General features: G+C 30.5%; 1 protein-coding gene across 1 annotated transcript; it reads left to right on the top strand.

The window, feature by feature from the left end:
* Positions 1–7,915: 7,915 nt before the first annotated feature.
* LOC134717558 (E3 ubiquitin-protein ligase TRIM71-like) lies at positions 7,916–26,594 on the top strand. Its single transcript, XM_063580048.1, has 12 exons — positions 7,916–8,682; positions 9,464–9,520; positions 15,046–15,111; positions 16,965–16,985; positions 17,988–17,990; positions 18,522–18,524; positions 19,591–19,593; positions 22,070–22,075; positions 23,532–23,534; positions 25,001–25,006; positions 25,431–25,445; positions 26,567–26,594. The coding sequence occupies exons 1-12, from the start codon at positions 7,916–7,918 to the stop codon at positions 26,592–26,594; spliced, it is 978 nt and encodes a 325-aa protein (XP_063436118.1).
* The last annotated feature ends 855 nt before the right edge of the window (positions 26,595–27,449 follow it).

Here is a 27,449-nt window from a genome sequence, read left to right on the forward strand (position 1 = left end):
CTCTAAGTTTCCAGTTTGTACTGTTTTGTATTTACACCAGGTGCTCGTTTCGTCTACACAAGACTCATCAGTGACGGTCGAATCCAACACAGTTGAAAAAACCAAATGAAGTACAAATTTGGAAGAGCATTGATGACCAAAATTCCTAAACGTTTTGCCAAGTACCGCGTAGGTATTCCTGAGGTAGGAAAGCCTTAGTATTTAAAAAAATTCAAATGTTTTAAGTTCTTCTCATATATGTTATGATAGTATGATACTAAACCCCTAACGGGAAGGATTGTGCCTGATGTTCATATGATGAAATTATAATCTTTCAGTCAGTTTAATTAAAGTCTGGAGCTGGCACGTCATGTAATGTTCTTCTCATATATGTTATGATGGTATGATACTAAACCCTAACGGGACGGATTGTGCCTGATGTTCATATGATGAAATCATAATCTTTCAGTCAGTTTAATCAAAGTTTTGAGCTTGCATGTCAGTTAATTGCAAGTAGTCTGTTGTTATTTGTGTATTATTGTCATCTGTTATTAAAGTCTTGTTTTAAAAGACAATTTAAAGTAACCTAAATGAAGTAAACTAGCGAACATTGTTATCACAACTTATCCGATTTCAATTTTAAACTGATGAAACAATTACGAAATTATTGAATGTATTGTTAAAATTTAAATTTTAACCGCACAAACGTCATCAATAAGAATCGACATGTGTATTTCAAGCCCAGCGATATAAAAGATATGCGAATGTAAAAGTTAGGCACGCTGCATTCACATTAGAATTAAGAAATTTCAAAAACGCCAACTGCCCATAGATGTCTATAAAATATTTTCTGTCGATGTAAATAGTCTATTGACCAAATTGAGTAAAAAGCATGTTCCGATCAGAAGTTAGCAGTATCAATTAACTCTATTCCCGCTATATAGATGATGTTCTTTCACTAAATAATTCAAAATTTGGTGACAATGTTGAATGCATCTATCCTATCGAACTAGTTTTATGGGATACTTCAGATACAGTTAAGTCGGCCTCATATCTTGACTTACATCTAGAAATTGACAATGAGATTCGGTTAAAAACACAACTTTACGACAAAAGAGATGATTTCAACTTTCCAATTGTGATCTTTCCATTTCTAAGTATCAACATTCCAGCAGCACTTGCAAACGGGGTATATATCTCCCAATTGATACGATATTCCCGTGCTTGTATTTCCTATAATCATTTTCTCGATAGAGGGTTGCTGATCACAAGGAAGCTATTAAACCAAGAGTTCCGAATAATGAAGTTGAAATCATCCTTTCGTAATTTTTACGGACACCATCACGAGTTGGTTGACCGATATGGAAAAACCGTTTCACAAATGATATCGGATATGTTCCTTACATCTTAATTACAATCCCATTTCCTTTTATGAATGTGACCTACCGAATAAAACTATTTACCGGATTGGTCATCACATTAGCAACACGACGGGTGCTACATGTGGATCAGGATCTGCTTACCCTTTCGGGGCACATAAGATCACCCCTATTTTTTGGTATTGTGTGTGTTGTTTATTCTTTAGTTTTCTATGTTGTGTCAATGTGTACTGTTGTTTGTCGGTTGGTCTTTTGCATTTTTTAGCCATGGCGTTTTCAGTTTGTTTTAGATTTAAGATTTTAACTGTCTCTTTAGTATCTTTCGTCCCTCTTTTATGGCTTACTGTTACACATACTTGTGTTAACTCGTTTCTGATTGAATTGACAAAAATGGAAATACTGATATATTAAGGTTTATTCATATTTTGACTGATTTTGTCAAGATTTTAAAAAACAAAATTGTTTGGGTTAATATACACTTTTTGGGTATATGATTTATTTAGCTTGTTCTTTTGGTTTGACGATAAACAATTCCTTTAACGGAAAACAGGTATGAACAAAGAAAATAACATCAATTTTACAGTGATACATGAAGAGATACACCGTATAAATCGATGGAACTTGAAGTTAAATAAATTTGAATACACAATATCACAATAATTGAAACTTCAAATTGTGAAGTGATTATTATTTTTAATAAAGAGAGACAGTTAAATGCACCCACTAATTATTAATTAGTATGATTTAACCTTTAAATTGGGTAAGAAGTGAATATAATTATTTAAGAAAATGACAACAAGTTCTAGCTGTTTTAGAAAGTATTGCATGTGTTCGAAATGTACCTGGATGTTTTTTGACATTTTATATATACTTGTTAAAATATAGATTTGTATACTAAATATTTTTTTTGTGTTTAAATATATAACATTTTGCTATTTCAATTGACCAAATTATTTAAAGAGTGCGGTGTTTTATTTCACCTTATTGTGAAATGTATCCGACGTTGTATACAGTTAAACCATCATGGCGTAACAATTTATGTTTTGTATGTTTTAAACAGTTGGATTAGTTGTCATTGTCATATTGGTTTTGTATTATGATTTTTCAAAAGTTCATTAATTTTTGCTGACACCGTATTTCATTTATGTTATTTAATCTCCTGCCAAATACACAACCCAGTTTAATACATGAGAGATGTTCATTCGTTGAGAATAATAGCATGCGATAAAAGTTACACGACAAATGATTATAGTAATAAGCTCACGATCTCGGTCCCATTTGAAATTGATTTCAACTCCAAGATATCAAATGATTGTATACAAAATTACTTAAGTCGCTCTTTTTCATCAATTTTACATTCATTCAACTTACATGAACTACTCTAGAACTAAAAGAATATATAAAGATTGAAACCAAAATATGTGTGATTACTCACCCATAAATTGATGAACCTTTATCTAAAAGTGGCAATAATAAAATTAATACCATAACCATTACTGTAAACCAATTAAATTTCGCGAGCGATGTAGTTTCGCGACTTTCCCTAATAGACAAATAACGCAAAATTAAATCGTCGCGAAAAGGAATAACCTTGATCTGTCCCTATCAAACTACATTAAACATAAGGAAAATTGCAAAATTAAATCGACGCGAATTTGACTAGCTGGGTAAAAGTGCGAAATAAAGTATCCACCAAAATAAGTTGGTTTACAGTATTTTGCAAATTTTTACATGTATGCAATATATAAAATTATAAATATTTATCTTGTTTAAAGATAATTCAGATATTAAAGTATGATTAACCAAAGGATGATTACTTTGTTTAAACTGCATCGACGTCTTTATTAATTTAATATTAGGTAACTCCTGATATTATAGTCCTATCCACCATAAATATATTTCTGTTGATACATCTTGTTTTGCTAAAAAAAATTAACTTAGAACTGTAGAACATCTTAATCTGAATCGCGTCATATGAGATAAGCCAATAAATTATAAACAAAGAAGATCATGTATAAGATTAAAACTGTTTTTGGAAGTCAGTTGCCTGGCTGTTTATTGTAATGATCTCGGACAAATTTCTAATATACTAAAAAAGGTGATCGTTCATCGTTCTAGTATATAAGGTAAAACAAACTAGAATGTATATGTTACAGTAAATAGGTGAAATTAGGAATTACACGTAATTACTCAACATTTCAGTAAATACCTGTAATTACTAGCCAATTTAGTAATTACATGTATTTACTAGTTGTTTCAGTGATTACTGGTAATCACTGATTTTTTTGGTCATTTTTACAGCTATTTACTAACTTGTTTTAAAATTAAAAACATAATTCAAGATACCAAATAAAAAAGTAAAGGGATAGGGATTTTAAGAGAGCTTACTTAAGGATGTAGGAATAAGAGGCACATCAAAAGCGCATACTCTTTAGTGTTTGTGAATGAAACTGGAAAATGGTTGTTTTATAGGTTTTGAAACTATAATATATGCATGCAAGACAATGATATCCATCTAAAATTTATTTTCATAATTTGGTTAAACTAAAATCTCCATCATGCACTGTGGTTTAAAACTTTAGAATAACTTTCTCCAAATATCCTGGATTTCTACCAAACATGGACAGAAGCAAAATTTGTAAAGTTTGTAAAAAGAATCCTTTTTTTTCGTATATACATGTAACTTATAAATGGACTAGAAATTTTTCCCAGTTAACATGTCATACACTATGCAGTTAAAGTTTTTAAAACATTAGGTTTTATAAATCATCCTGGATTATTACCCAATTTTGACAGAAGCTTCTTACAGTACTAGTCAAAAGATAGTATCTAGAGGAAAATTTTTATATTTTTTCCTCATTTTTGTTGAGCCTGCGATTAACAGCAAAAGTAGGCTATTTGTTCAGCAAAATCCTTACAACTTTAATAGCTTAATACATCGATAACCCATCTCCAGCTAGAGGTTGAATTGAAGGTCACATGAATACGTATGCAATGAGGTCCAAATATTCACTCGCAAGTGCACAACTCATCAACCTTGTTTCTCAGCTATTTTAACAAAATATAACCAGATTGGCTGCTATCAGTAAATTATAATTTCACTTTATCATTTTTATTAAAAATTTAACAACAAAAAACATATATATTTTTTTTTTCAAAGTTTTCAAAGTTTTCTTTAAAAATTAAATCATAATGCTTTAGGAGAATTTTCCATTTCTGATTTCCATGTCTGCTGAAATTGGTCAAAATTATCTGTATAATGCTCAACTTGAACCATTTTGAATTAAAACTAAAGTTACTCGAATTTAACCAAATATTTGAAAGTCCATATTTATTCAAAATATTTTTTTATAGAAATCAACCATTCAAAATTTACTGTACTGTACTAACTGATCTTTTAGTTAGTTTTACCATAACTTTTGATCACCTGACCATAATACAACAATGTTTTAGCAGTCAGTAAATAGGTGTAAAAATTCATTTTAAAATTAGTAATTACTGGTAATAACTGGGCCGTTTCAGGAATTACTTGTATTTACTAAGTGCTTCGGGGATTACCTGTAATTCCTAAATTTTAGTAATTACATGTAATTCCTAATTTCACCTATTTACTGTAACATATATAAAAGACATCAAAATGCAATAAGATGTGCGTTTATAATCCGTTCCATAGTGTACACATGTTCCCTACGAAACAGTGCATATATTATGAAAAAATATGATTTTAAAGAGTGTTTAACTGTTTAAGATTGCTCTTTTTAGTAACAAACAGGTCTATAGAGGTGTTCAAAATAACTCTTGAACAAAGTTGTTGACAAGTTGATTTTCCATTTTATTTGGTCTGAGATTAACACTTTTATTGAAAGACGCCCAGATTTGTCTAGCTTTATTTAGCAAGTTATAATTACTTGATCGTATTTTATTCCTGTAAAAATAAAAGATAAGAATTATCAGTGTATGTAAAGTGCGGATCCTAAAATATCATTTTTAATGTATATGCCATAATTTTTTTATGTAGAATGATAAATAGACAGACGAATTATTTTTGTAATTTTTATTACATAATACTAATAAAACAAAGTAAGAGATGCGAACGGGTTTTTTTTTCGCGCCTAAATCCAAATAGCTGTGAAATATATACCAAAATAGGTGAATATTTAGGACATTTCACGAACAGATCGTGCAGGTGTTTTATAATTAACAGGTAAGATGTTGTTGCAGAAAAAGTATTCATTTCAACACAATCACAAAGTTGTATAACGTAGAATAGGTTTTGTCATTCAATTTCTTCATATTGAATTGAATTCCACTATGATGCTATCTTTATGCGATTCATGTTTACTATCGAATAATGATACTATTCTTTCATTTTCACTGTAGAGCGATTCATTATTATTGTATATGCGGCGCATTTTCACTGTATGATATATTTTTTTTTAACTATTACAGCGTATTTTTTTAAGCATGTAAAGTAAGACTTTAGTTAGCGTGCTTGCTTTGTTTTTTTGTACAATTATTATGAAAACACCCAATTTAATTCAAATATAATAATTATATAAATATAGGCTAAATACATATTTTTTTTATCTTCATCCTATTGTTACAGTCATGCCTACAATAACAAATGTATCCCATGCAATCATTTTTATATTTTTGGTCCCTTTTTCAAGTTTGTGGTCTTCAAATTTATAGACAAAAGACCTTATGGATATTTGGGGTTCTTTGACATGCTGTATCTAACCTTGTATCCAGTTTTGGGATTTTTTACCAAGTTACCGTAATAGCCCACATAGAGGTCCAAAGGGTCTAAGATCATCAAACATGAATTGAAGCATGCATGTCGTGTACAATTACCCAAATGTGCATTGTTTGACCTCTGTGGTAGTATCCACTCGCGGATCTAGAATTTTTTATAAGTAGGGGTCCAATGACTGCCTAAGAGGGGTCCTGTTCGAGTGATTCCATATAAAAGTACATGTAACCAAATGTTTTCCCAAAAATGGGGCAACCCCTGTCCCCTGAATCCTCCTCTGGTATCGAGCTGTCCATTACAAATCTTTTTTTTTGTATCAAGGGTGCTCTACTTCACGTACCAATGCAAACAAAAAAGTTCGCCCACACACCTTACAATTCATGTTTTAATGACTGTGGATAATTTATGTCACATACCGTTTCACCTTATACAGTAAAAATCATGCTAGCAACAATCGAGTCAAGAACATTTATTCTCCCATAACTGTCTTTTTCAGAATATGGAAATTGAAGCAGTTGAGGTTACAACTGGGAAAGTTAATCTTTTATAAGCTTTTCTGTCAACATTGCGTTTCAAGATGCATATTTCTCTGTTCGCAAGTGTATTTATTGCGTGGAAGATAACGTCCTCAAATGTACTCGTCTCTATTTTAAACAGACTGCACTTAAACTCCGCCATATCAATCTTCGACTTAAAAAAATACAGAAATATCTTTTATTTCTTTTTTTAAATCAAGGAAAACCGTAATTTGAAGAATACAATATGACATTTTGAGAAGCGTTTTTGTTACAAGTTTGAAAAGCTACATATTTGATAAAGAATGAATGAGGAGTTTGTATTTCAATTTGAAAATACATTTATCATAAATTCTAAAGTCATCAACTAAGTTTTTTAATTTGTTTCAAGTGCATTTATCACATAATTCTACAATAAAAATTCCTCGCATCTTCGAATATTCCACATAAGAAATGACTGCACTAACAGTGATAATTCATCGCATCTAGAGTTAAAATGGATCGCTTTCAATAATCGATATGCTATATTATGTTGCTCTAATAACACTTATTTGAACTTTAATGCTATGTTTGGACATAACAAAGACATTTCACAATGAAATTATGTAAAAACTTTCCTTCAAATCAATCAATTTGGTATTTTCAAAACGTAAACAAATACAGTTTTCCCATGATCCTTTATTCTACAATAGACATACCCGCATATGACAGTAAAAATGAACTAGCTGGATTCGCACTGTATATACACTGATTATCATCTGATTGAAGAATACGTTTTAACAGTTTGATATATTTGTGCTTATCAATTTATTTAAGATTTGCTTTGAATGCATTGATGTTCATCATTTATATGTTGTCAATATGATTTTCTCTAATAAAAAAATGAAGATATTTACGTATTTTAAATTCAAATTTGGTAAATTAACAAAATTTAATTTCGTCGTGGATAATTCTTATTCACGAAATAAACAAAATTAGATATGAAATGAAAATTTGTGCACTTACAGTAAGATTATATTCTTTATTTTAATTGTAATGTACATAATGATATTTGTATAACACGCCTAGTAAAAACTAAATGTAAGTAACATGAGTAAGTACTCAACCTAATCGGAAAGCTGTTCAACCACACAATAGTTTTGTATACAAAATCATAATTGTTTTACAAGTTTTTATTTAAAAGACGCGTCATACATAAATAGCCGTCAATTGTGTATAGTGTATAATATTATTGTCATTGGTTATTTGCCGTACATATGGAAAGTACCTTATAATCAATCATTGACAACATGGCACAGGCAGCTTCTGAAACTTGTGAGATTTGTGTTAGTGCCTCTGGATCTCATTACTGTTTAGAGTGTGAACAGTACTTTTGTGACAATTGTAAAGGCTTTCATAAACGGCAGAGAGTGACGAAGAACCACCAGTTTCAGTCTTCCTCTGATGTTATACCGGAAGTTAAATCAAAATGTAAAAACCACAATGAAGACGTAAGTTTTGTATGTAATACTTGTAACGTAGCGGTATGTAGCAGTTGTGTGACAGGCAGTCATTTAGGGCATGCTTTTTCCAAACTTCTCGACAGCATATCACAGCTGAAGAAGACGAATACAACAGACTTGCACAGTAAGGTATATGAGGCAACCCAAACCATGAAGCAGCTAGAAGAAGGTCTGAAGGCATTTGATTTGAAGGTGGAAGGAATAGTCAAAGCAATTACAGAAGAAGGTACAAAGATAAAGACTATGGTTGATAAATGTATCTCAGAGAAGATTGCATCGGTCAAGGATCAATCCAGGAAGGAAAGGAACAAATTAACAAAGCTATTGCAAGATACTCAAATGGATTTAAAGGCAGGACGCGACTTAGACAAGAAAATACATGAACTGAACAAGACCCGAAACGATGGAAAATTGTTGCAGTCTTTAAAGAAGCTTACAGACGACATCGCAAAGCTGACGGTAAAGCCTATACTAGAATTTCCTCACATAAAGTATACTGCTAAGTCCGCAACAGATAACGACGTTAAACAGCTGTTTGGTAACTACATAATCAGGTAATTCTGCTAAAAATAACTGAGCATTTAGTAGTCGTAGTACATGTTTTAATATAACCATAGTATCTCACAGAGACACTTTTTTTTGCAAAATATTTTTTTTTTTTTTTTTTTTAAATATCAACTTACGTCTGGATCTAATATGACAAACACAGGAGAGACAATTCATAAAATACAAATATGTGGTAATTACAAATAGATAAATGAAGATGTGGTGTGAGTGCAATGAGACAACTCTCCATCTAAATAACAATATTAAAAAAAGTAAACCATCATAGGTCAATGTACGGTGTTCCATGTATTGTTTAATATTATGGATTCACAATGTGGGGATAAATACGGAATGTATGGCAGTGTACATTTTAAGTAGTATTGATACATGTACATTTAATACCAACCATGGCAATAGGTAAAAATGCAAACATACTTGCTTTCAAACTAGTACAGATATATCTTTTTTTTTGTCGTTATATAAATATTTTATTGTAATTTCATGCATTTTATGCAAGATTATAATATTATAAATAAAGACAATAGAAGTATACCGCTTTACAATAGTAATATATCGATTAAACTGAAAAGAATCCGAACAAAACTGAGGGAAACACACATTAACTACAAGTGGAAAGCAACAGAACAACATTAACACTGTACTGCTACAAAAACCAACGCCAGAAATACAAAGAAAATGACTATTTGTTAACAACTGTCATACTCCTGACACTTGACAGAACATTTTATGATAAAATAAATATAAAAATTTCTGTTTTTATTTTATCAGGGAAATGCGTACACAACAAATCTTGAACAAAGAAAGAAAATTGCCTTCACCCAAGAGGTAGGGAATATTTGTGTATATTATACAGTTTTTAAAGTTACATATTTGGCAATATAAACTTGTTATCAAATCTTTGAGTGAATTACACATTATCTTCTTGCAAACCTAGCCATTTGACGTTTTAACGGTTCTGAATAAGTTTTTATTATATATAATGTACCCCAGTTAAGCGTTTAATTTTTTTTTTCGATAAATCAATTAGAATGTCTCTCCTCTTTTTTCCACTAAGTACGTTAGAACACACTGGCTCGAGCCAATTGCGTTTTAGTAAATATATCATATGATATGCAAACGCATACTAGTAGCATCAATTATGTTCAATACAGTTTAGATTTTGTTGCATTTAATTTTTGTAAATATACTGTTAAAATGTGCCTGCTTCTCAGGTTGAAATATTTAAAACCTCTTTACACTTCTAGAATTTCTCTATGGCTTATGTATCTCCTCTTTTTTCCACTACGTACGTTAGAACAAACTGGCTTGAGCACGATTGTAACTAAATAAATCATCTAATGATATGCAAACGCAAACTAGTATCATTAATTATTTTCAATAGTGTTTAGATGTTGTTGCATTTAATATTCGTTAAATTGTCCCTGCTTGTCTAGTTGAAATATATAGAACCTCTTTAAACTTATACGATATAACCAAAATATAAAAGTCATTCATCACAATTATCTGGACTATTGAGGCACGTTTAATCAAAAGACGAAATACTGTTTTACAACAACATAACTGTTTTGTTAAGTGTAGTTTGTCTTTTTGTAAATAGTCTTTGTATGTCATATCTTTTCTCCTATAGAAATGAGCTCTTTTAATGCGGTGACTGAAAGCAGATTTTATTTTAATCTAATCTCCCCACCGAACACACATCTATATAATATATCATTGGAAAGAGGAAATCGCGTACTATAATAATATGCCTGTCGTCAGGACTTGATATGGTCACATTTTTTTATAAATTGAGGTCAAAGGTCATATGTAAAAATCTGTGAAAATTCGGGAGGGTTTCAATTTTGACATTTTTTCTTTTTTTCTAAACTCTATCTAAACACACATGATACTGTTTTGGCTTTAGTAATGTTTGTTATTAAAAAACTAAAACGATGTTTTATAAACAAAACTTCATAAATCAAGTTTTCAACCTATAAAATGTTTAGAGCACCTTAACCTTATGAAAGTTTTCAGTTTCAGGTAAACATTAAGTGTCATGCAGGACAGTACTTTAAAAAAAAATTAAACTAACATATTGGGTGAGGTATCAAACCAAAGCAATAGAACTCTACAGTCAAATATTACCTCAAATTGAATTTGCGGATACTTCAGTTTTTTTTTATCGACTACTCGTTTTTCACAATTATTACTGCTTCCATAGTAGTATCTGTTGTTGTGTTTTCTACTCTGGTTAATATCTATTACATTTTTCCCTTTGCAACGTACCACAAACTTCAAAAGTATTCCATATAAAAAAAAAACATGTAATATGCTTGCAAATAAAACAACTCTTAAAATAAGACCAAATGAGACATAAATTAACAAATAAAGGTCCTGTACGGGCTTCAACTATTAGTTAAATTCATACGGCATAGTCTTCGATTCCTGAAATGAATAAATTAAAACAAAAGAAAAATATAACGGCCTGATTAATATACAAAATAAATAAGAAACAAACAAATATAGTATACAGAAACAAACACCAAACACTGCATAACCGTCGCGTGACTTGTAAAACACATAAAATGTGGCGGGATTTAACTTTTTTAAAGTCGCGCCAACACTCCCCTAACCTCGAGGAAGGGACTGTGGGTACATTTTGTACCAGTGCAACAAGCTCTATACAAAATCCACCGTTATCGCCATCATCTTTATTTTGATCAACCGTCACAAGACATGTTTTAATATTTCTACCAATTTCACTCATGGCCACAGTTCTGCACATGAAAGGTTCTGGTCAAAGCAAACACATTATTTTGAGTTTTTCTTTACAAGTACCGATAGGGTACTACCATTATAAGAGCACTGATAAGAAAACAATTGACGTACATTTGAGTTGAGTTCGTTTTTACGCCAAAAAATGGCGGTGCGACAACTTTGTAAGCCTTTGAAAAATCGCTCATAAATTACTATATATCATTTTTCAGGATATATGTCTTTAAATTCATAAAATTAAGCAAATACTAAACTTTTATCATTTAGATAAAAGTTTTGGGATTCTCAAATCTGGAATCCCAATTTTTTCCCCGTGGGACAGATTTGCTCTTGTTATACGGAACGCAGGTTTTTCAATGACGTCATCATAACATCATAAAAAGTGCATACAAGACTGAAGGAACCATTCTGTTTAATAATTGAAAAAACATTTTGACGAAAATGATAGTTTAGTGGTTACAATAAATGAATTATGTTACGCGGGACAGCCTTAAAATCGTCTTTTTTTTAAAGGTGAAGCTTGTCGCATGCAGCAAAAAACATAGTTTCGGTGATTATTTTTTTCGTTTTTATTTTGAAATTCTTTAGTTTTTAAAATACGTACAATAGCAATGGATATGATATCACAAAATTATATAATTGGACTTGCATCTTGCCAACTACACCGAATTTCCAATAAGGTACTAACATCGCGCGTAACGTCATAGTATACATTTACGCAATTTTTATAGTGCCCTTTCCAGAGAAAAGTCTTGGCTGAATGCAGTTTCATCGAGTAACCATTAAATAAATTGCAATAAATACGAAGGCCATGACCGAATTGAAGATGAAAAAGACAATTCATCCGAAGCTGGGTATTCTTCTGTAGAGTTTCGCAAGTCTTTTTGAAGTATACTTGCAGCGGAATGAAATATATGTCCGTTATTTATGTCTATTACAGTTGTCATTGAGATTTTGAGGTCAGTTTTCAATTGACTAGCAGTTGATATGGCATCTCAAATAGTTATTTTGCTATTAAATATTATGTTATAGTTGCCTTGAACTTGTTGAAGATGTTTGACAACTGAATTTCTATAGACATCGATGAGTTTAGACAGCACTTTACAAGTAGAATATTTAAAATAAGAATCAGCCGGAAGAAAAGATCTATATTTATCAAGTAACGGTGTCATGAGGAATGACCATTGAATTGTTCTCCATAGCCAAACTAAAATTAGTAAAAGCAGTATCGAGATCCGAAATATCTGCTTCTACGGGTTTCGATTTGTTTTTGTTTTTTTCGTTTTTAGCAAATATTTTGTAATACAACCGTAATGACAGAGTGCTTGCAGTTTGAAAGATGGACGGGAAACTGTTCTCAACTTTAACCTCATCTGACACGAATAAAACATTCTTGATACGCTCATCTGATTTAAACTTCAGTTGTTTTTGATCTTACTAAAATGTTTTGTTGCAGCAAAATATACAAGCGCTCCAGTTGAACGACTGCATTCTAGAACGCGTACAAATACCCGAAACTGAGGGACAACAGTCCGATAATTTTATGTCGTCATTAAATGACAGATAGAAGCTTCCTCACTCTAAAAGGGGGAACAAATATATTTACTTGTGTAACTTTTCTAACATGAACAACTGTAAACTTCCTGCACAGAGTTCTTTAGATTAACAGCTTCCGCATGCAACATCTGGATGTTCACCTCATCCAATCTTTTATTCAAGTGCAGAATCAAAATCGACTTCCCCATACTAGTAAAATAATTTTTGGCATATTAAGCAATGCATAAATTTTAACGACTTTTGCCTTTTCTTTAGACTTATAATGGAGCAAGTTGGAACGAACTTAACATATCACGGAATATTTACTGAAACTATCCGTTAATTATTTTGATTTTACAAACATATAAAAACAAAGTATGTGGCATATATCAGTGCACTTTAATTAAAAACATGTGTATATAAAGCAAAGAAGGTAGTAATTTCATATTTCAGTTGAGATCAAATTATTGACTAATACACAATATGTGACGGAAGGCAAGTGATTGAGTTCAATGTTGAAATTGAAGTTTTTTACTCCAGTCTTTTTTCATTGATTTCGTAAGGTTTCTTTGATATTTTGGTTCCGAAATTGTTATCACTAACTAGTTTTATGAAATATTATATGCTTAAAATATTATGGGTTAATGTTTATTACTACTATGAAGAAGAAACTAAAGTTTGTGTATGAATTTGCAATTAAAATTACCTCGATTTTAACTCGTCAAAAATTTGCAAATTTCATAGATTAGAAGAAAATAAAATACTGAATAGAATACTTTGACATATAAAAATAGCTCCAGGAAAAACTATTTCAATTAAATGTAAGCAAACATACACATTTTTTTTATTTTGAAAAAGGGGGGTTGAAACTCTCAAATATACTACTAGTCATTAAAACGACTTTTTAGAAAAATGTGACCGTACGAAATTTTGACGAAAGGGCAAAAATAAAAAAAGACATATTTGTCTTTAAGTTAAGACAATTTTTAGCCGTGTTTTATTTGGGAGATTAAACTCGCGATCTAAACGACTTTTTACACTCTGTCACCGCACTATTTGTGATATTGTCACCTCTTTTTACCATAAAAATTATTATTGATTCACAAAGTTATTCGCAATCGACTGTCAATAAACAGTTCAACCACGCCAGCATTCACATTCACAATGAAGGGGTAAAAAATTTCAGCAGTCACATTTACCCTATTCACAATCGACTGCTGATACAGAAATTAACGAATTCAGTAGTCACTTTCACAATCGAATTTTGTTGACGGGGTGAATGATTTTATCAGTCACATTTCCGAAATGAATATGAAATTAGTACAAGAGGTTTCGATAGTATGGTATAATTGAGAACTATCAGTCATTACAAAATGATTTGAGTAATCGTATATATTTCTTCAACAAGTTGAAACGAGATTACACATATGCTGTTTGATGAATGGTTAAATTAAAATAGTTCGTCATTTCATTCAGTTTGTAAGTGTCTGTAGGAAAGACGGGGAAATAGAGGGAAAAGCGTATGCAATCAGAAATAATTCTATAAGGATTGGAAAGATAAAATATATATGACCTCAAATTGAATATATTGTTTTGGTTGATGTCATCTAATTTTGTTTAAAAGAACGACATACACCAATACGACCATTACAGCTAAATAAAAGTCGAACTTAATTATAAGTTCTTGTCAAACATTACGTATACTACGTAAGGACAACCCCCACTCACAACACATGGTGAACTATGATACTCTTGGTGGGTAAACAGCTTCTGTTCTACACTGAACCATAGAAAACATCTCTGAAGTAAAGCAATATATCTTTCTAGTAAAACAAATGTTTCTATGTCAAGGTGTAAGTTGATTTATTTGTTTATAGATTATCATTTCAATTCATTCGAGATTTGCTGATTTGGTTTATGACTCTTGTATATATTTCAAATGCTTTTATTATATTTTTGCACTGTTTATGTGTGTATCAGTTAGTAATAGCTTGTTGGATTTTAATATTATCTTAGAATAGAGTAAATTTTAAGTCAATCAATTGTGTTGCTCATTATAGTGATTACAAACAGGATGTGATACCAAAGGAGCAAGGGAAAAACCTGTTCAGATGTCTCAAGTGTGGGTAAGTTCATTTTAATTGTTTTTATGGACATAACACAAAGTTGTACATCTATATCATTTAGCGTATCAAATGTATGATTTCAAAGTGTCAATGAAGTGCAAACTACATGGGTCTTTTATCTCGAAAAATGCAACTGGTGTCATGTGTAATTGGCTTGCGCCACACAGATGTTTGGACTGTTTAAGAAATCAATAAGAAACATCGACGAACAAACCAATAAGAGTGATATAGAGCAGCATTATATCTGTTAACTTGTTAATAATTTACACAAATGTAATGAGCAAAATAGTTTCGCCTTCGTCAGCAGTGATGTAAATGGATGTATGATAATAATAATAGACGCCATATTTTGGTACTCGTATTTAATCACTCATAGGGCGCATTTGGTGGTTTGATACTAAATCATTCACGGGTATTATGCATGATTTGCATGATTTGCATAATATGGAGAATATAAAAAAAGAAGATGTCAATGAGAAAACTATCCACAAAAGACCAAAAAGAAATTCATTTTTAATCAGTTAAGATGTGGTCTAGAGCTCGCATGCATGTCAGTAACTGTCTTTCTTGATATTCGCATCACTGCCATTTTGCATAGGTTTTTTTAGTTACCTTTTCTGACATAAGACTCTTTCAAACTAAGTCAAGTGCGCGAGGTTTGTTTAGACTTAAAACTATATTCAACACATCAATGGTTATAAAAATGTTCTGTTTCAAGTCAGGAATATTGAAATTGTATTCAAATAGTTGGGTTCTATGTATGTTGCATTGCCCTTTGTTTTTATTGCAGTTCAGTGTTTCTGTTGTTCCATTGTGACTTCTTATAATTGGTGTGGGACTCTTAGTTTTAGGTTTGTAACCGGGATTTGTTTTCTCTCAACATATTTATGACGTTGAAATGCGGAAAACTACTGATGTCGTTATTGGCAATGTCTGGATAACTGTGTGTTTGTTGTGTCGACATTGAACAGATGTTTGCACCTGTCCAAATGCAGGAGCCTCTTAGCCTTAGTTAGTCTTTTTAAATTTAATTTCAGTTAATGTATGTGTTTTGCAGTTTGGTTTGACATCAATGAAACTAAGTTAGTACACACGTTTTGTTAAGAGGCCAGTTAACGCTAGCGCAGGATTATCTCATTGTCTTTAAGACCCATAGGTTGCCTTACATGTTCTCTCCTTTTTGTCGGGTTGTTGTCTTTTTGACACATTTGTATTTCCATTCCCAATTTTACTTTGTAGTCAATCTTAGAGGGAGACATATATGGTGTAAGGACACTTGTCGAAAGGTCAAACAATACAATACTCATTTGTACAATATTGCAGTTTTGTTTGGATTAAATTTCCAGAGAAAAAATGAACAGCTTAACCAAAATCCTCCACCATAAACGACAAAGAATATTTTTACATTGAAATTTTTTACAAACTACTCGACATTTGCCTTTTTCGTTGGGTATGTTTCACACATTTAAAAACGCTGAAACGACATAAAGTAGATGACGTAAAGCTCTAAACGCAGCACAAATTTGTGAATTTAGAAGATTTACGTTGGCATTAAATTTCAGACCCTTTTATTTGCTGAGTCAATTATCACTTTTGAAACATTAATTGTCAGATGCAGAAAGGTTGATGCCGCCAATGTTATCATGATAATGTAATATTCATCCATAACGATTGTACATGTTTATCTCACAATACAATTCAACAATAGGTGGTAAAATAAAGTAAACTGACCTAAATCTATAGAAGCTATTAGTATTGCTTCGGAAATGTTTTCTAGATAAACAGCAACTTATCTATCAGTATTTTTTGTTTAGAATGTGTAACTGATATAATTGATATGTTTCATCTTTCAGAAAGGAAGAGAGAACTGATAAGTAAGTATGATCTACGTCTATTGTAAAAGACAAATATTAAAAATTCACAATTCGTCAAATTGTTCCAAAAATAAGCTTACAATAGATTGTGACACGACGATGGCTAGGTCTAAGTGTTCTTTGGTTTTTTAATTAAACGTGTTGTTTTGCTTTTTTTTTATTTTTTCTTTGCTATGGTGTATGTTGTTGTTGGTTTTTATGATTTTCGAATGCCCATTGTATTTGGTTTAAAACATCTTTCGAGAAAATAAACACTTAACGTCTATTATACTGTAATCGAAAACAAGTCCCATTTTAAGCCATTGTGTATTATTTTGCTTACCCGTGCATAGTGTTGTCAATTTATTGGAATCATATGATACTGTAATACGATTAATAGGTTCAGCTAGTTATAACACAAAGTTAAATCCATAATGTTCTACATAAGTGAATGCATGCACCAAAAACGGGGCGAAAGATACCAGAGTGACAGTCAAACTTATATATCCATAATAAACTGGAAACCACATCGCTTATAAATATAAAAAGAAACAAGAACAACAAAAAAACAATCATTGTTTATACTATAGAAATACAAAGAAACACATATCAAACAAAACAATCATGCTGATGTGCTAGTGTTGTGAGATTAATTGCACATATATAAATACCAGGTTTTACAAATTAAAAATTCATGAAAAAAGATTAATGAATAATGTTGTCTCGTTGATAAAGACATTCTGCGACGTTTACTATGTGTCCAGTTTATGTGAACTGTGGTTAAAAGTTTTTTCTATCTAGTTACCATATCGGATAGGTAAATCAATTGTTGCTCGGACAAAACACTAAGTAAAAATATAGAAGTGTCATGTCGAATGTTTGTTCATTTGTCACATTCCTATTTATACAGCACGTAAACATTGCAGGGTTTGCACCGCACACTCACCATGTTACTGCATTACTTGTTCAATTACAGTTAGTCTATTTATCAATTTTTTATAATTAATTATTTGATATTTTCAGATTGTAAGTGTCAAGTAGAAACCAGATAAGTATAGCGTATTATTGTATATGTTGGTTTGTTTGTTTGTGTTGGTGTATACAGATATTTATATAAATTAGTTAGGTAGCTTTACAATTTGAAATAATCTCAATCACTATGAGGAAAAATGAGAAAACAAATTAAACTCATAGTAATGACTTTACTATTGAATTATCTGACAGAACGCTCGATATTCTCCAAATGTTCTTCTATATGTATATGTCCTTGGAAAACACACATCAATATAATTATATCGACCTGACGTCCATTTTTGTTTAGGTTTCTTAACAAATTATAAATGTACAAAGCGCCAAATCACACAACTTTTACATTGCAATAACTGGCATCATTATCTCTTATTGACTATACTTTTCAAAAATATGACAAAAACAAACTATCATCTACAAATTTTCTCCTATCACATTACTATTTATTCCTATAATTATATTGGAGATAACTTTATTCATTTCTAAATGGTATGCTGTATGTAATGGTTATTTATTTGATTGTTTCAGGCAGTAAGTGTCAAGTAGCAAACAGATAAGTAATTTACACTTATATAATATGCACTTTAAAATGTAATAATATGTATATAAAGGTGTTAGAAGAGTTGCAAAGTTAAACAATAAACATACCATTGTAAGAGAGAAATTTTCTCAGTACCGCTGTTCGAAAGTCGTATATCGAATGAGAGAAAACAAGTAGGTGTCACGTAGAAAACAGATATGTATAGCGTATAATGGTATATGTAGGTCATTCTATAATGATATCTGTACCAATTAGTTAAGTACTAGTGAACATTAGATAAACCATTAAAATGATGTATGGTAGACGTGAGCATAGCTCTAAAATTTAAAATCATCAACATAACTATTAGGCAACATGAGAAAACAAAATCTAACTCATAGTAATGACTTTACTTTTGAATTATCTGACAGAACACTCAATAGTCTCGAAATGGTGTACTTTTATTGCATTACTTTTTTAATTAAATCCAATAACGATTTTTGCTTTTGCCTGAATGATTTGCTGTTCACTTTAATGATTAATTTGACTGATTTTTGTTCAGCGTGTAAGTGTCCAGTAACAAACAGAAATGTATAATTATATATAATGTAGTTCATTATATAAAGAGAGTAATACAAATATGTTAAGTAAAACAATGAGCATGCGTATAATATGATGTATGATAGCCGTGCGTTATGTTTACAAGAGAGGCGGGAGATACCAATAGACATTCAAACGCTTAACGTTATAATTTAGTACCCAGAACGACAAAAAGACAATCAAATGAATACAAAAAAACAAACAATAATATGATTATATCGACCTGACGTCATTTTTTTTTTGGTTTCTTAACAAATTATAAATGTGCAAAGCGCCAAATTACACAACTGCTACTTTTCAATAACTGGCATCATTATATTTTATTGAATATACTTTTCAAAAATATGACAAAAACAAACTGTCATCTATAAGTTTTCTCCTATCACGTTACAATTTATTCAATTAATGTATTGAAGATAACTTAATTCGTTGTTAATGGTATGCTGTATTATATGGTTATTTATTTGATTATTTCAGTTGGTAAGTTTCAAGTAGCAAACAGATAAGTATAACGTGCACTTCAAAATGAATTAATTTGTATATAACGGTATTAGTAGAGTTGCAAAGTTAAACAAAGAACATAACATTTAAGTGAGAAATATTCTCATTACCGCTGTTCGAAAGTCGTTTATCGAATGAGAGAAAACAAGTGAGTGTCAAGTAGAAAACAGACAGGTATAGCGTATTATTGTGTATGTAGGTCATTATATAAAGGTATTTTTACCAATTAGTTAAGTACTAGTGAACATTAAATAGCCCATTAAAATGATGTATGGAAGACGCGAGCATAGCTTTAAAATGTGAAATCATCAAAATAACTATGAGGCAAGATCAGAAACAAAATATAACTCATACTTATGACTTTACTATTGAATTATCTGACAGAACACTCGATAGTCTCAAAGTATTGTATTTGTTTTGCATTACTTTTTTAATAAAACCAAATGACGATTTTTGATTTTGCCTGAATGATTTGCGTTCACTATAATAATTAATTTGACTGATATTTGTTCAGCGTGTAAGTGTCAAGTAACAAACAGAAAAATATAATTATATATACTGTAGTTCATTATATAAAGAGAGTAATACAAGTGTGTGAAGTTTAACAATAAGCCTGCTTATAATATGATATATGATAGCCGTGCGGTGTGTCTACAAAAGAATCAGAATATACCATGAGACATTCAAATGCATAACGTTATTGTACCAAGAACGACAAAAATACAATCAAATGATTACAAAATACAACAATCAGGATTGTGTTGTTGCCTATATATCTACATTACATAAAGTGTTATAAGTGTAGTAAAGTTAAACAATAAACATACCATAAATATAATATATGTGAGACTCGTTCTGTCTAATAAAATGGCGAAAGATATTAAAGAGAGATTCAACAGCATTAGTCGGAAATAAACTTCCACCGCCGTGGCTAAATCCTAGTGAGACATAGAGATAAACAACAGTTTACAAAACAAAACGTAATCTGATGTCATTTCCTCTCTTCTAGATTTACCTTCATTGAAAATACAAAATCAAAAATGAGTAAAACTTATGACATATAATAACCAAAACTGTTGAAGTTATTTGGCATCATTACTTAATATAAATTAAATATATGATTGTCCTTTAAATTACCGATTCTTGATAAGTATTCACCAGATAGTGACGTTCAAAGACATGGTATCCTGCTCAGCCCTGTCATAGAACTAATTGTCTCCTTTGTATTAGTCAATCTGGAGTATAATAGAAGAAACTGTCATTTAACAAAATATTTTTTTTTCTATATTTTTATTACGTATTCAACTAATTCCATTAAAGTTGGTTAATTCATTGCAGAATTGCATGCTGTAATTTATAATTATATTTTTGTTTTTTTAACCACTTGAAAGTTTTAAGTAGAAAACAGATAAGTATAGCGTACATGTTCATAGACAATTTATAATGTAAGATTTTTGATGAAATGATCATATAGAGACATTGAAAAATATTAGTAAAATGTAAACTAAACAAATACCATGGCAAAAGTATAAAGAGACAAACAACAGTTAAAAAAAAAAACCAAAAAGACAGGGTAATTTTAGGGACGATGAAAGCCAATACAGTTTTAAATGAAAATAGAGAACATACACAAAACTGGTTGAACTATCACTAGGACAACTTTTTCTTGAGGATGTTAGATAAGAGTCTAGGGTTAACGTTTGTTACATATCCGATAATTTGTCAAACCTTCATAAGATTTTCTAAAGAACCCTTGGCAGAAGATATTTATGATTCAGAAATCAGGCTTTTAATATATATTTTCATTTTCAGTCTTTTTCTTATAGATTTTTTTGAATTAATTTAGTTTTACTTGAAATATTTGTAAACCTGCATTGATTTTTATGAAACTTAATCCATAAATGCACTCATCGTAGAAAGTCATTTAAACTTTGCTTATCAGATAGTCTTTGTTGTTAGTGTTGAATCGTTTTATCGTAAATAATCCAATTCTAAGTCTTTTTTCTCGCCAATTAATATAATACAGAGTGACGTAATTGATAAAAGTAAGAACTCGTTTGTATTGGTTTTTTCTAACATGATTGTTAAATAATTAACAACTGGATACCATATAATAAAAAACATACATAAGTATTTTGTTATCATGATTGTTATAATTTCCTAATATATAATCAATCCTGAGGTTTCAATAGCCATTTACAATTATTATGGGAGAAATATTTTTTATCATTTTATTTGCTTTTTATTTGTATATTTTTTTACTTTTTTGTAATAGCCCTCACATTTAGGAAACTACAGTATCTTCTAAATATGATTAACATTTGAAGAAAAAATGCTGAACTTAATATGCACAAGTAAAACGTTGTATCTGATGTTTTTATATGAGTATTTCCCCTTTCGTTGTTCTCTCAAATTATTCATCAGATTTTAATTGAATTTATAATTCTTTTTTCAGGGGCTTGTAAGTACCAACCATATAAGTATGTTGTGATAAGTTTAAACAAAATGAAAAATAAAAGAGCATGTGATATTGAAAATTGTATCTGATATTTATTTTTATTAAATGGGAAAATATATTAAGAAAAAGTTCGTCCCTCTTGTATCCTTGAGTTTATGGTATAAGTGTATAGTGTACGTATACACATTCATGGTACTGTTTGGTTCTAAAAAGATACAACCAATTTTAAGGAGCCACGTTATCTATTATATGAGAATTGATATGGCATTTTGATGTAGCAACATTTTTGCTACATTATTTAAAACATTATGTTATACAGTAAATCTTGCATCTTGTGTTTTATTTTGCAACTTCATATACTAGTATGTTATTTTAATTCACAATTGTCGATTTGTACTTATTTATCTTTGATTATAATTAACCTACGTCAACTTGTTTAAGGATGAAAACACCAAAGTGTACATTTGTATTTCGAAAATCTTGGTGTATAAAAACAAAAATCATGCAATTCATAATAGAAGTTGCTTGATGTAATGTTGTTATTAAAATAGCTAGGCAATACAATACACATACCCTTTAAATTATGTCACACAGACGTGCGTTACGACTACAAAAGAGTCGGAAGATTTAGAGTATCGTTAAAATGGTATAACCAGAAATGTTTGAAGCCATGACATATGATAACCGGAACAGTTGAAATATTAGACCATAAAAAGCATAAGTGAAACAAGTTTACTCAACCTCAGTTCAACTTAACTTTTGTGTGGTGCAACCTTAGTTCTCAAATGATTTCTAACTTTATAAAGCGACACGTTTAATGCATACACATACTGTTTATCACATTCCAATGTTTGCCATGCTTGATTTATAAACTAATTCAATAATCTGACTTCAAAATAATCTACTATCACAACTACCTATGGTATTCTTATATTGTCGTTGTTATCTCTCACTGCTAAATTGTATGCTGTTTTCTGTGGTTATATTTCTATAAGTTGTCCCTCAAGTTAGTTTCAAGTTAGGCAAACACATAGGTATGGACAGTAGTAATTTATAATATAAAGTTTTGTTAAAATGGTAGAAGTAGACTATTAGATTAATAAAAAATCATATCAACTTAATGTTGTATCTCAGACAGGTTCGTCTACAAGGAGACAATGCCATGACAAACAGCAGTATACAAAAAAACAAAATCAATATTTTGAGTCATGTTTTATAGCGAAGCGGAATAAATCAGACATTTTTCAGCCCACTTTCATGGATTGTACTGCATGAGAAACACTAAAAGCAGAGATGGTGAAATAAAAAAAAGTTTAAAAACAAATTTATTTGGAAAACTGTTTTGACTTATCAACATAAATAAAAATGGTTAAATCAACTCAAGGTCAACTTTATTCGTTTTTGAATTATAATTCAATATTATGCTGTATTCAATGATTATGTATTTGATTTTTTTCAGCCGGTAAGTGTCAAGTAGCAAACAGATAAGTATTGAAAACAATTATATATGCAATTTATAATATAACGATAGTTATACAATGGCGTTAGCAGAGTAGTAAAGTTAAACAATACACATACTAGTACCATTTTATGAAGTTTAGAAGTGTTTTAAATAAAATTGAGAATGGACATTTGTTAGTAGATAACCATTGTCTGTGTTTTGTTTTTTTAAAAAACCCTTTTATAAAGATTAAAAGTAATATCACAGCATTTGTGTTCTTAAATAACAGCTCTCAGCTTTTCAAATATGAGAATAAATTGATTAGATTACTTCCGTTTTGAATTTTACTCGAAGTTCAGTATTTATGTGAGTTTACTGTTTGTTAAGTGATTAGACATGATAAGATATGCAAGACTGAGTTTTTAAAATTTGAGCCATGTGCTTGTTTATGTGTACAGCCAGTGTTTTGTAAACATATGTTGAAAAGAATGTCGGCAATTCTATATGTTTTGCATTTCCATAATTATTCTGTCTAACAAAAAAAGTAAAACACTATAAAAAATTCAAAACGCCAGAAGCGCTCTTTTGGATAAAAGTAACGTGCACTTGACGAAGCGGAACAAGTCAGACATAATTAGTTCAGATTTTTAGCTACAGTACTATGATTGCTATGAATACCATAAGCATCATATAAAGAAAACACATACAGAGTTGATGCTATTATGATTTGTTTTGTCTCAAATAAAGGCAACAAGAGTATACTGCTGTTCGAAATTAATAAATCGACAGAGACAGGAAAATACAAATCTGGGTTATAAACTAAAGCTGAGTGAAACGTATCAAATATAAGAAAACTACGTTACAACAGAAACTCAACACCAAAATGTAACACACACAGAAACGAACTATACAGTAACAATGGCCATTTTCCCGACTTTGTAAAAGGCATTCTATGAAATAATGGTGGGTTAAACCTGTTTTTTGTGGCATGTCAAACCTCCCGTTTTAATGGCAATGTTAATAATAAAATTAAAATGACAACATTACACGACAGGGCTACAATAAATAAATCGAAGAAAAATAGGACAGAGAAACAAACGAATAAAAGCCATCAAAGGGTACCAGGTTAGAAATAAATGTATACGTCAGACGTGCGTTACGTCCTCACAAAAACTATGCTCAGATGAAAAAAGTTTGAAAGCCAAAACAAGTACAGAGTACAAGAGCGATACACGGTTTGAACAGTCATTTCCTTTTTGGGGGAGATAGTCATATTAACAACTTGGTTTGTCATTTTGTTTTATATTTAAGCATCGTTTAAGTAGCGACAATATTCACACAGTTTCATCTAAGCAACAAACAAGCAATTTAAAGCAATATTTAAAAAATAGCAAATTGATAACTGATGTTTTGAGAAGATGTTTTATGTGTATCTGGATTTTGCAAAGTTTTTCCTTAGATTTCAAACTTTTTTTTATATTTTTCAGTTATCCGTAAGTGTTATGTAACAGATAAGTATATAGTGATAAGTTTACCAAACAAAAAGAATGAATAGACATCATATAGCGAATTGTGTGTGTGGAATTTAAAGAATGGGAAAATATAAGCCAGTTCCAAAAAAAAGCATTATTATATAAATGTTATAAGAAGCCAGGCGATATTTTGAATTCTGTTTTTTTAAGAATAACATCAGATAGTGATGATTACACATATTCAATAATTTTCTCCAATATTTATGTATTGTGACTTATATTAGAACGTTCATATCTTAAGCTTTAAATCCAATAGATTATCTTATGTTTCATCATTAAATAATTATACATTTATTTTAACTGTTGAACCAATTAACGCAAAGTTCAATAAGGATGTCCGAGCGACATGTTTTATATAATTAAGTTTTTTTTTTTCTCATTGTAGATGTTCATGTGGCGGGTAAGTACTGCAGATAAAACATACAATCCATATTGCTCTTCGATGACTTTAAGTTCATAGTATGAATTCGTCATACAACGACGTAGAGATTAAAGTATTTATTTAGTTTATCAATTAAATTAAATATGACATGCGTATTATTGTTTTATTCTTCCATTTAGCATATGATAGGTATTACTTAATGTTATTATGAGTATGTGCCTATCACAAGTGAACAGCCTGTAATTCACATATTTGTTTTTTCGTTTTGAACAAAAATTAGGCCGTTAGTCTCTCTTTTGAATTGTTTTACATTTGTCATTCGGGGCTCGTTGTTAAAGAAGGTTATGTGACATATGATTTTTTTGTCATTCGGTTTCTCTTGGAGAATTGTCTCGTTTAAAAATCAAACAACATATTCTATGTTATTTTTGCTGCAGAAAAATCTTTTCACTTGCGTTTCATAGAGACACGATAGAAGACGGATGACATACTTTATGTTAACAAATATATTCTTTAGAAGGACACTTGTCTAATTGTTTAGTTAGTTTTAATGGCTGTCCTGACATAACTTGTTTCCATTTAAAAGAATTGGTTAGTTATTATACTTGATATATACTCACCGAACAAAGAACATTTCAACGTATAAAGTATAAATATAAGCTATAGAAATCAATATTATACAGAACTTACATGTACTGTTAAAAGGTATCTTAAATACAACTTGAACAATAGAGTACGATATTCAACACATCGGAAGCTTTGACTTGTACGCCTTTTGTACAATAAAAACCGAATGTCAACGTCAAAACTTACTATTCATCTAGTCAAATCATGACCAAATCCAGGAGCAAGCAACGGAACCAACATGAACAACAGTCACTCCTGATTTAGTTAGTATATAAACCAATAAGTCATTAAATAGCTTCAACCAACCATGTCAGGACTAAAAGACTCACAATAATTTAGCAAAACATGCACACACTGTTTAGTTTCATGAAGAATAAACCAATTGCAATCAAATCGCATAGAGTACAAATAACAACAAATTTATACTATTACGATTATTTTGGAATGATATAATGTAATTATGGTGCATACATTGTAATAATTATAATTGTCCATGGTATTCATGTTTTCAGATTAATGGATTATGTCGAAACCAGTTAAGAGACAGTCTGTAACAAGCATTTGTCAGACAAAGAAATAGAAGTAGAAATGTGTTTTCTTCTAAACTGGAGAACCTTATGTTTTCATTTTGTATGTACATATTTTGTTACTGATATGATTCATTACAATGATAATATTTGATAATATTTGTCCATGGTACTCATGTTTTTAGATTGATGGGTTATATCAAAGAACAGTAACAAGCATTTGCCAGACAAATAAATAAAAATAGAAATGTATTTCCTTCTTAACTAACAGGACTAAAAAACCCAATGTTCTTATTTTATATGTACATATTTTTTCTTGATATAATATATGATTATAGCTACGAATAAAATAACCTTTCAAAAAGGTAACTAAAATGTTGTTTCTGTCAGGAGTAGTTTTATCATTATCAAAGTCATGTATAGAGTTTAAAGCCTAACACATGTTTCAAATACACTAGCAAAACTCCAGAATATAAGCTTGTAGGGCTTCTGACTTCAACATCAGTCTTGTGTGTTCACTAGGAAGGAACAAACAAATGTCAAAATAACAAACATCTGTCAGGGAAACATGTCACTACTGGACGAAAAAACGTCTGTCCATACCAGTAACAGTCGTTCTAAGACTGATAATGTTTGTTAAAGTTGTAACAGTTGTTAAATTTCACTGCTGCAGTTTTTTTGTAACTGTCCCAACTTTAAAAATGTTTGTCTACAACATAAATCGACTGTAACAACGCAAGAAATAACTGTCACGGTCATTAAAGGACTGATACAACTATTTCAAAGTTGTAACAGTTGATTTACAACTGTCCCAACTCGAAAAACGTTGCAACAGTCATAAATAAACTGATTAAACGCCTAAATGGTT

The sequence above is a fragment of the Mytilus trossulus genome, chromosome 5 (genome assembly GCF_036588685.1).
Source record: "Mytilus trossulus isolate FHL-02 chromosome 5, PNRI_Mtr1.1.1.hap1, whole genome shotgun sequence".
In the NCBI taxonomy this organism is placed as follows: Eukaryota; Metazoa; Mollusca; class Bivalvia; order Mytilida; family Mytilidae; genus Mytilus; species Mytilus trossulus.

Bases quoted from the DNA above. Each gene is read 5' to 3' on its own strand.
- LOC134717558 (XM_063580048.1), top strand. From the start codon at position 7,916: ATGGCACAGGCAGCTTCTGAAACTTGTGAGATTTGTGTTAGTGCCTCT. The intron at 8,683-9,463 runs GTAATTCTGCTA...TTATTTTATCAG, and splicing joins TTTGGTAACTACATAATCAG to GGAAATGCGTACACAACAAA. The intron at 15,112-16,964 runs GTAAGTTCATTT...TTCATCTTTCAG, and splicing joins TTCAGATGTCTCAAGTGTGG to AAAGGAAGAGAGAACTGATA.